The sequence below is a fragment of the Callorhinus ursinus genome, unplaced genomic scaffold (assembly GCF_003265705.2).
Source record: "Callorhinus ursinus isolate GAN/ISIS: 27379988/994484 unplaced genomic scaffold, GSC_fseal_2.0 scaffold33, whole genome shotgun sequence".
Lineage (NCBI taxonomy): Eukaryota > Metazoa > Chordata > Mammalia > Carnivora > Otariidae > Callorhinus > Callorhinus ursinus.
In genome coordinates this window covers 2,096,675-2,106,453 of record NW_027397095.1, presented here as the reverse complement: position 1 = coordinate 2,106,453, position 9,779 = coordinate 2,096,675, and the positions used below count along the sequence as shown (strand labels likewise).

The 9,779-nt window shown below is 54.2% G+C and overlaps 1 protein-coding gene across 2 annotated transcripts in view; it reads right to left on the bottom strand.

Annotated features, from left to right (window-relative positions):
* HS6ST2 (heparan sulfate 6-O-sulfotransferase 2) overlaps positions 1 to 9,344 on the bottom strand; it is a 283,050-nt gene extending 273,706 nt beyond the window's left edge. The window contains exons 1-2 of one of the 2 annotated variants that reach the window (XM_073879132.1): positions 8,781 to 9,344; positions 7,403 to 7,921 (exon numbers count right to left, since the gene is read on the bottom strand). In XM_073879132.1, the coding sequence (XP_073735233.1) occupies positions 7,403 to 7,921; positions 8,781 to 9,208 (947 nt within the window). In that variant the 5' untranslated portion in view covers positions 9,209 to 9,344. The remainder of the gene's footprint in view (positions 1 to 7,402; positions 7,922 to 8,780) is intronic. The other variant, XM_025852562.2, reaches the window with a different exon arrangement.
* Positions 9,345 to 9,779: the final 435 nt, after the last annotated feature.

Sequence of the window (9,779 nt, the reverse complement as noted above, 5' to 3'; positions counted from 1 at the left end):
CCCTCCCCCTCTCCCTCTCCCCCTGCTCTCTCTCTCTCTCTCTCTCTAATAAATAAATAAAAAAAAATAAAAAAAAAGAACTCCCTGGATATCAAGAAGCTAATGAAATAGCCAGCCATGGTCTTCAGGAACCAAAAAGTTGACCTGAGTATAATTTATCACAGCCATGATAAAACATCATTTTAAAAACTGTTATTGTTTACTTTTATTATAAAAGTAGTGCATACTCATAAAGGAAATGCAAAACCCCCAGAGAAGCAGAATAAGAATAAACCGGGGCGCCTGGGTGGCTCAGTGGGTTAAATGTCTCCCTTGGGCTAGGTCATGATCCTGCCCAGCGGGGAGCCTGCTTCTCCCTCTGCCACTCCCCCTGCTTGTGCGTGCGCTCGCTCTCTCTCTGTCAAATAAATGAAAAATCTTTAAAAAAAAAAGAATAAGAATAAATCACAAATTGATTTACTAATATCCTGGTATTTTTCTTTCATTCTTTGTCTTTTACGCTTAGATTGGGGGGAATGGGAAGATGTTTGTGTGTGTGTGTGTGTGTGTGTGTGTGTGTGTGTGTGTGTGTGTGTCTCCGTCTCTCCCTGTCCCCACTCCCTCTCTCTAACATAGCTGTCCTTATACTGGGTCCATAATTGTCTATCTCTTTTTCCCTTAGCTTTAAATCACCAGCAATTTTCCATACTCTCTGGAAAGACATTTAAATGATTTTCTAATAATCCTTCAAGTGGATGTACTGAGATTCCTTGAACCATTCTCCTCTATGTGGATGTCCAGATTTTTCCAATTTGTTGCATTTATAAAGAACTCCAGCTAGCCTCCCAGTGTACCATTATATCATCCTATACCTCCCCCTCCCATGGCATTTCTCACAATTTTAAGCCATTAATTGTTGGTTTCATGTCTATCTTTCCCATTCCATGAAGGTAGGAACCACAACAGGGCCCCCAGCACATAGCCCAGTGATAGGGGACACAAAGTAATTATCTGTTGATTAAAAAGTGAAGAAAGAAATGAGTGAGTGAATGAAAAACACATATAGGATTATGGTTTTCAGTAAAATCCTGGAAAAGAAATTATGGGTCAAAGAAAATATTTTTAATGTTCTTCATTTATGTTATCTAATTTATTTCCAAAAGAATCGTTCAAACATATATGGCCACTAACGATGTATGAGAATTATGAGACTGATGGTGGTGGTGATGTATGTCGAGGTTTTTTATTTTTTGTGTTTTTTTTTTTTAAATCAGGGCTAATAAAGAGGCAAAAGGTGTTCCTACACTTAATGACTTAAAGTTGCATACCTTTACTCCCAATGGGACTGAACGATTTTTCCACATCTGTAAACTAGCTGTGCGTCCCCTGTCGTAACGTGTCGGTCCGTATCCTTTGTTTTTCTAATCAATTTGTAGGAGTCCCTTATACAGAAAAGATGTCATCTTTTTCTCCGTTTTATTTGTTGTGTCTATTGTCATCAGTTTGACAATATGCCATTTCATTTTGGCTACTTTTTGACAGATGAACAGTTCTTGTTTTTATGCAATCTAACGGTCTATCTTTTCCTCCCTTCAAACATCCTTTGCCTTGGCTAAGAGTTCCACGTGTGAATTGCAGCTATCATTTAAATAATAATGCCAATTGTGAAAGCAGATTAACTGGGTTCATAGACTCCCGCATACACAACTAAGCCCTCATCTGCCCCAGAGTGGTTTTCCCTTCCCTATGAGCCCTGGCCACAACACATCCAGGCAACATAGACTGGCCACAACTCTGTAGTATGTAGAGTGCCCACCCCGCCCACACTAGATCCCCTTCTCGACCTCTCTGATTTGATCACTGGTACCACCTCCACTCCAAACTAGAAATCAGGGAGGGGCATTCAACTGGACTCCAGCCTTCGTTTCCTTTTGTATTTTTTAGATGCCTTCCATCCAAGGGCTTCTCCTACTCACTGGGGTTCAACTTCCTCATTGCCACCCCAGGACCTCGACCATGAGGCCTCACCCCACCTCCCTCCTTCACCCTGTCCCAACCATGACCTTCTCAGTTCTGGCCAGCCCTGGCTAGGTGAGGCTGCTGAACCGCATGATGCCAGGAGGATGCCATGCCCACCCACAATGTCTCTTTTCTTCTAAATACAGCCCACATATTCCCAGACGTGTTCCTGAATACATCTCGCCTTTTTCTGGCCTGTTCCTCATCGTTTAGACGGAATGGGCCTGAGAAAGTATCTTGGTTAAATCTCCCATTCTACAGAGGAGGATGGACCTGCCCCAAATCACAAGCCCCCCCCCACCTCTACCCCCACTCTGACCCACAGTTCTGCACTTGGGCCTCTAATCTTTATGGACTTGAGGCTGAAGACGGTGACCTTGGCTCTTCTGGCTTTCTCTAGACTCTAATCGCCCCCAACTTCTAGCACTGTGCAGAGGTCACAATTCTTCAGAGTTTCCTGATTAGACATCAACTTCCCCATAAACAGATGGACTTTTCTCTATGTTTCACTATATTCCTGTAAAGGTGTGACATTTTAAAGACATGCTTGATATTCAAATCATTTCCAAACAAAATTCATCTCCTTTATTAAATGTCTAAAATACCAAATTATTTTGTTCTGCCGTAAACTCTGCGAGAGCAAGGATGACATGCCTTCCCTGGAAGATAATGGGCAGTTTCACAAAATTTTGCTTAATGAATAACGATGGAAAAGATGACTAATCTTTAATGTCACTTCATACTACTGAAGTTGACAACAGACATCTATAAAAGACAAGCTCTGACATTCTTCTTGCTGCATAACACCACTTCTCTAAAATTACTATTAAGAAATGCTAAGTCTGAAGAGCCTTTTATACTACCCCGAGAACTGAGAGGTTTTTAAATTTTATTTTATTTATTTATTTGAGAGAGAGAGTTCGCGCGGTGGTGGGTGGGGGTTGGGAGGGGCAGAGGGAGAAGGGTGGGGCTCGATCCCAGGACCCTGAGATCACAACCTGAGCCAAAGGCAGACACTTAACCCACTGAGCCACCCAGGCAGCCACCCGAGAACTGAGAGTTTTGTCAGGACTCCAACAACACGTCTGCCATCCATGTGGCCATGCTAACAAATCCTGCTCAGGTTCGACAGATGTGACAGCGAGTTTCTCCCCTTCTCCTGCGAAATAGGTGGGAGAGTATAGCAGCTCCCCTCAAAGGCAGCTGAAGAAATGCACGCTGGACGATGAAGCTGCCCCCCGTGAGATCCTGGTGGGCCACAGCCCGAAGGGCCACAGGGGGGCATCACTGCAAGCCGGGCCTATTAGCCCGCCTCACTGCCAAATCCCAAACGGGAAGGAGTGTGAGCGTGGGCACGGGAGGTGTGATGGGCACAGGCACCATGGGGTTCCTGCGAAGATGGAGCTCGTTCAAAATAGAGACACCTTTTTAGAAGAAAGGGAAAGAAAAAGAGAGCTTTTCTCCCTATAAAATGCCTTTTAGTCCTTTCCCGTCAGGGATAGCCTACTGGATTTTAGATGACAATTAATTACTCTTCCATATGGCTGCTGGAAAATTCAGAGACACTAAAAGTCTAGGATGCAACAGGAATATCATGCTCAGAGCCTTTGACCTGTAGAGCCACAGACCCTGGCCCATGCCCCCTGTGTGCGCCAGCCAGCACAGTACCTGGCAGAGAAAAATGAGGCCAGCGCACGTTCTCTGTGCCCAATTCAGAATTTCTCCCACAGACAGAGTGGTGCTCTGGAGTTGGCTACAAACAGAGGGAATTTGGCCTGAGAAAAGCCTGCAGAATTTGGGAGTTTTAACAGCTGGTAAGCAAGAATGTTTTGATACATTTTCAAAAAATGGTCTTAGAAATTCTAGAATGAGCAGGACCCTTCTCTGACCCCAAACAACATATTGGCAGACAGATGCATGAAATGCAATTTCTAGTTTCTGTCTTCTTTTTTTTTTTTTAAGAAATATTATTCTCAAAAATAAACAACTTGAACCTTTTGCCAGCCCAGCATTCTCTGTCTTTGTCCTCACCAGGCAACGTGCTCACAGTCATTTCTATTCAGCAGTTATATATCACCCGAGCCCGCTGCCATCCCCGGAGGCAGGGAAGCATGGCCAAAGTAGCACTGGGAGCAGGATTCAGGGTCTTGGCTCGCAGCCACGATGGCCTCTCACACCCCCTGTCATGTGGATAGATGGCTGCGAGTCAGAAGGTGGCCCTTGTTGCTGCTGGTGCTTATCCACCAGGCCCCCAAGCGGGCTCCCATCCTGCACAGCTTTGTGGTGATTTCCAACATGGCAGCCACCCAGCCACGAGACCCCACTCACCCACCCACCCCCGGGGAGCAGAGAGCCTCAGGGAGCTAGAACTCTCTTCTCCTCCCCAGGGGTGTGGCAACCCCGGTCCGATCCTGCGTCCAAACTCACACGGGTAGCGCATCCTGAAACCAGGGACGATGTGGGTGGTACCACTATCAGTTCACGTTTATCCAGGACTCCCTCTGTGAGCATCACTGCCACAAAATGCCTCACTGGGCTTGGGCCAGGACCCCGTTCATCAAGGCGCACTCAAGGGAGCAGACAGAACTGAAGCAAGATCCCTGCTGGGCCACCCCAGAGCTCGACAACCTTGAGAAAGTCCGGCAGCCCCTTTGGCCTACACTCTCATCTGATAAATGGGGATGCTTTTGCCCACACCACCCTCTCCCCAAAGATACTGCAAGTTTATGGCGAAATACCAGAGATAAGTGGATGTGAAAGCTCAGCAGACACTGGGACGCACACTCCATACATACAAGGCCTGGACAGGCTCCAGTCCAAGGTCACACAGCTGGTTCATGGCTAGCGTGGAGCGAAGGCCCAGGTGTCAGGACTCCCAGGCCAAACAGGCACGGCCCACTGTTCCCCTCGGTTCAGCGGAGCGCAGAGACCACCAGCTGGCCCAGAAGGCCACTCCGAGCGGGAACTCTGCTCGGCTGACTCTCATCCCCCGAGGCGGGCTCCTCACCCCCACATGGCACTGCTGCCCCCGTGTCTTGATTTTCACCACACACACACTCACACACACACACTTCACGCATACCTTCGCTCCTCTAGATTATCAGCACTCACTGAACTGGTCCTGAAGGCGGGGATGTATCAACACCCTGGGAAATTCTGGAACCCTCAAGCTACCGCTATTCTTCAAGATGAAGATTTCTGGAGGTGGGTGGAAATTAATGAAATAAAAAGATGCCTTTGGGGTGGCAATGTGTTTCTCTGGCAAATTTTATTTCATTTGTGCAAATGGTGTAAGATCCGGTAACTCTGACTCTTTAAAAAGTGGTTCTTCTTCGATTAGACTAGATGGCACTGTGGTATCGCCCTTTTACCACCAAGTAAAATCTCATTTCATGTCAGATAATGTCGCTTCTATTTGGGACCATCCAAAAGGGTGAACCCTCCCCTTGAGGGTACTGGTTATCTAATGGAAAATTTCTGAGGGAATGTGCCAGAGGATAGTGGCCACCAAATACATAATCGGGATCACATTTGTAAGGTTTGTTTAGGGACCGCGTCACACCCCGATCTACATGTCCAGGAGGATTTTCAAAGGCACATGTGTCCTGTGGAGCTCTACACCTACAAGCTCCATCAGCAAGTGAGATTATTTTCAATATTCCCAAATTGTTTGGAACCTTCTTAAATAAACCCCAGTATCTTAAGGTGACAATGACTTACACAATTCTTACAATGGACTGAGGCGACAAACCTTCCTGGAGCCAAGGTTCTCTTAGGATGAAAAAAAGAAAATCTATTAGGGCTGTAAAGGCACTGAACATTCAACAGATTCTGCCAGAATCCCAGCATTCAAGAAAGGCCGCCGTAAAGAGAGGGAAAGGAGCGTGAGCAGGGGTGAGCAGAAAGTCAGAGGGCTCCATTTGCCTGCGTCTGGAAAGAAGAAACTGCACTGGCTTTTGCATTCCAGGAGCCCTCTGCAAGGCATCTCCTTGTCCAAGGCACAGAGTACCCCGCGGCGCCGGGGGGTGGGGGTGGGGGGGTGGGGGGAGCGGTTGAGGCAGCAGAGGTAGGAGTTAGGAGCGGATCCAGGTAGGCAGCTGCTGAAAACAGGGCCCCTGGGGTCGCCTGATGGAGAGGCAGAGGGCACAGCCCACAGCCGTGTCCTTGCCTGCTCAAAGACCCTTCCAGAGGCCCCCTGGCAATTAGACGCATCCAGTGCATTCCCTGGACTCCTCGGCCAGGCCCTGATGTGTTTTAGGGACAGTGGCATAATCGGAGCCCTAGCTGGAGCAACTCCAGCCCAACACGCCCTTCTCCCCCTCCCCCTTTTATGGCACTCCATGACCTCCAGCAACCAGGCATTGCGGCTCCATGAAGGAAAATGCCCTAGCTTCAAAAGCAACTGGCTGCAGGCTCTTCATAAATCACCATTTTCCGCATCGGCCCTGGGGTTCCCAGCGCGTGGGCTGCCGGCCCCCCACGCTGGGGCTCAGGATTTGTACACGTACATCTGGAGAGGTTTCTCAAGAGCGACCCCCCACACGGGGTCAGGGCAGCGTCCCAGCTCGTCCTTCGGCACGCAGGGTGCCCCCTCGCACTCGCAAAGCGCTGCGGATGGCCCGAGGGCAGCCAGGGGCGGGGGACGTAAGCTGGGTCCCACCAGCTCTCTCCGGGTGTCCCCAAACAGCGGCAGAGGGATACCCACTTGCCCAGGGCGAGCAGAACCAGAGGACAGAAAGGAGAGTGGCAAAAGTCAAAGAAAAAGAGAAAAATCAGAATGGGTAAAAGAGAAAGAACGAGAAGCAAAGTGAGAAGAGAGGGAGAAGGCAAGAGCGAGCGGCCAGGGACCGACAAGTACGGGAGCAAGAGAAAGAGAGAAAGGCAGATAGAGGAAGTGAGAAAAGGAGGTGAGGGGAGAATGAGGGAGCGGGAAGAGGAAGAGTGGGCAGAAAGGAGGCTTCGGAACCGGGGTGCAGAGAGAGACAAGAGGGACTCAGGGACCTCACACGCCGAGACCGGTTCTTGCCGGCGCTCCAGCCCGGAGTCCGCGTGCGGTACCCTGTCCCGGCGGCGGCCGGGGGGGGGGCGCTCGTTCGGGGCCTCCCGGACGCCCCCCCTCCCGCCCCCCGCACGCACTCCCAGCCACCAAGCAGGCCAACCCGCCGACAGACAGACGAGCCGTCCCGGGCCGCAGCGGACAGGCTTCCTGCGGCCGCCACCGCGCCATGAGCGTGCGCGCCAGGGAGTCTGGCGCCCGCCCAGTCCGGGCGCACCCGCCGGGCCCAGAGGTGCGCCCTGGGGCGCCGGCCGCGGCCAGCCGCGCCTCCCCGCCCTCCGCCCGCCCAGGCCCAGGTCCGCTCCCGCGCTCCAGGGCCCGGCTCCCCCGCGGGCGCGGCGCACTCACCTGGACGGTCTCAGTCTGGCGTCGCGCTTGCCGTCCACCACGGCGGGCACGCAGCTGGTGAGCTCGGTCCAGTCGGCGTGCAGCCCGCAGCTCCAGCCCGTGGAGAACCTGGAGAAGAGCCAGGTCTCCCGCTTACCCGGCCGGTGGCAAGTGCATTTCTTCTGACCCACGCGGCACTCGCACGGCTGCTCCAGCTGGATGTTGCGCACCAGGTGGCGGCCGAAAGTGGTGCCTCCGGTCTTCTGAATGTGCAGGAACACGATCAGGTCATCGCCCTTGATGTCGAAGTCTACCTTGCGCAGGAGGTCGCCGCGGCTGAAATTGTAACGGGGCACGAACCTGGCGGAGCTCTCATCCTCCGAGCGGTACGGGTCCGGCATCGGGGAGCTGAATGCCTGCAGGCGGAGGAGCTGACATTCTGTGCCGGGGCACACGTACTGGAGGACGATCACGGCAAATAGGAAGAGCATCACCAAAGCCAGCAGCAGCTTGTTGGATTTCTCATCCATGTTCCCGACGCTGGGGGAAACCCAAGCTCGTTACGTCAATCCCGCAGTTCAGCCCGCGCTCGCCTTGCGCCCGCACCGCCCCCTCCCCCCGGCGCCGCCGTTGCGCCCCCTTTCCCCTCCCCTCCACACCGAGTACTCCACGGCGGCGGCGGCGGCGGCGCCCTTCCCCGCTTCCTTCCTTCCCGGCAGGCTCAGCGCTGTGGCTCCTGCCGCACACCCCCCTCCCCCCGACTCCTTCCCGCTGGCCGCCTGCCCTCTCCCCCCGCCCCCCCCCTCCGCCGGAGCTCTCCAGAGCCGCGTCGCGGGCTCTCGTCCCCACGGGACGCCGCCTGGCCCGGTCGCCTCCACTCCCCAACTCACACCCTGCCCCCCGGTTCGAGCCCCCGCGCGTCCCGCTCCACTCTCGGCGGCTCCCATCCCCGTCCCGCTTCGCCCACCGGACTCTCCCCGGCGCCTGGGCACCCAGTCCCCTGGGCGCGCACGCCGCCGCCTCCCCGCCCGCTCGACTCGCGGGCTCCCTCCCCGTGCGCCCCGAAGCCCTGCCTTTGCCCGCGCCCGGCTGCCCACCTTGGAGGCCGCCTCGAGTGAGCTCCGAGCCGGGCGTTCGGAGTTTCCCCGGGGGGACGAGTCCGCCGGCAGCCCGACTAGCGAGCGGAGACGCTGCGCTGCCGGTGCCCGCGGAACGGCGGGGAGGGAGCCGCAGCGTGGCCAAAGGCGCGCCGCGCCCCACCGGAGCCCCCGAGCCCGGCCGCCACCGGCCAGCTGGAACTTTGCGCCCTTTCCTTCCCCTCACGGTTGCCTTCCCTCCCCGCACGGCTCCTGCGCTCCCCGGCTCGGGAGCGCGAGTCCCGCTTTCGCCTAAAACGTACCTGGCTAGGGGTCCGAAAATCTTGGAGAAGATCGCACCGAGCACGTGCTTCAGCGAGTGGCCCAGGGCGGCCAGGCCCCGAGTGAGCAGGGCCCGGCAGAGGGAGCCCAGGTCCCAGCGTCTCCTGAGGTCGTGCATCCGCCTGCGGCGGCCTCGGGGCAGCAGCGCGAAGAGAGGGGTGCGCGCGGCTCCCGCCACGGAGGAAGACGCCTTTAGGGGCTCGTCCAGGAGCGGCTGGGAGTTGAAGCCGCGAGACACACCCCTAGGAGGGCCCGCGCGGACTGAGGCGGCGACTGCTCCGGGCCGGCTCGCTGCCAATTCGGCCTCTACTCTGGAATGCCGGCGGGGACAGGTGGTGCGGGCGGGCGCTCCTCGCTCCGGTTGCAGCGGCGGCCCGAGCGCCCGGGCTGCACACGCAGGCAGTGCCATTCCCCCCTTCAGGCAACTCAGGGTACTAAGGATCGGCAGCGAGCTTGAATTTATGTAATAACGCCTCGCGCCTAAGAGCTCGAGCTACTTCCCAAGCAGAGGACCTGGGCTTCCGCCTGTCTTGGGGAACGGAGGTCACTCCAGTGAGCGCATCACTCCACTTTGGCTGGCAATTTCAACCTTCCCTAAAATAGCAAAGGCGCAAATTGGACCTTTTCCCTCTCTCTTTGCCAATTTCTATTCTCCAGCGGAAGCGGGGGCATTTTCTGAAAAGGTAAGTCAGCATGAGGGAAAAGCACGAGCAGAAAAAAACAAAAACGTTGCAGAATGGGAATCTGAGCTTTTTCAGAGCAGAGACTCACCCTTACTCCTCTCTTCTTGCTGAATCCCCGGCATCCAGCCCGGTGCCTACAGGAAGGCTTCACTCCTTCCTATACGGTTTAGTGAAGGAAAGATACATGACTAAATACTACATCAGAGTGGGGCCATCGAATCCAAGATGATGTGGTAAATGAGGAAACCGAGGCCCAGAGAGGGAAAGACGTTTGCCCGGGGTCACACAGCAGAGCCC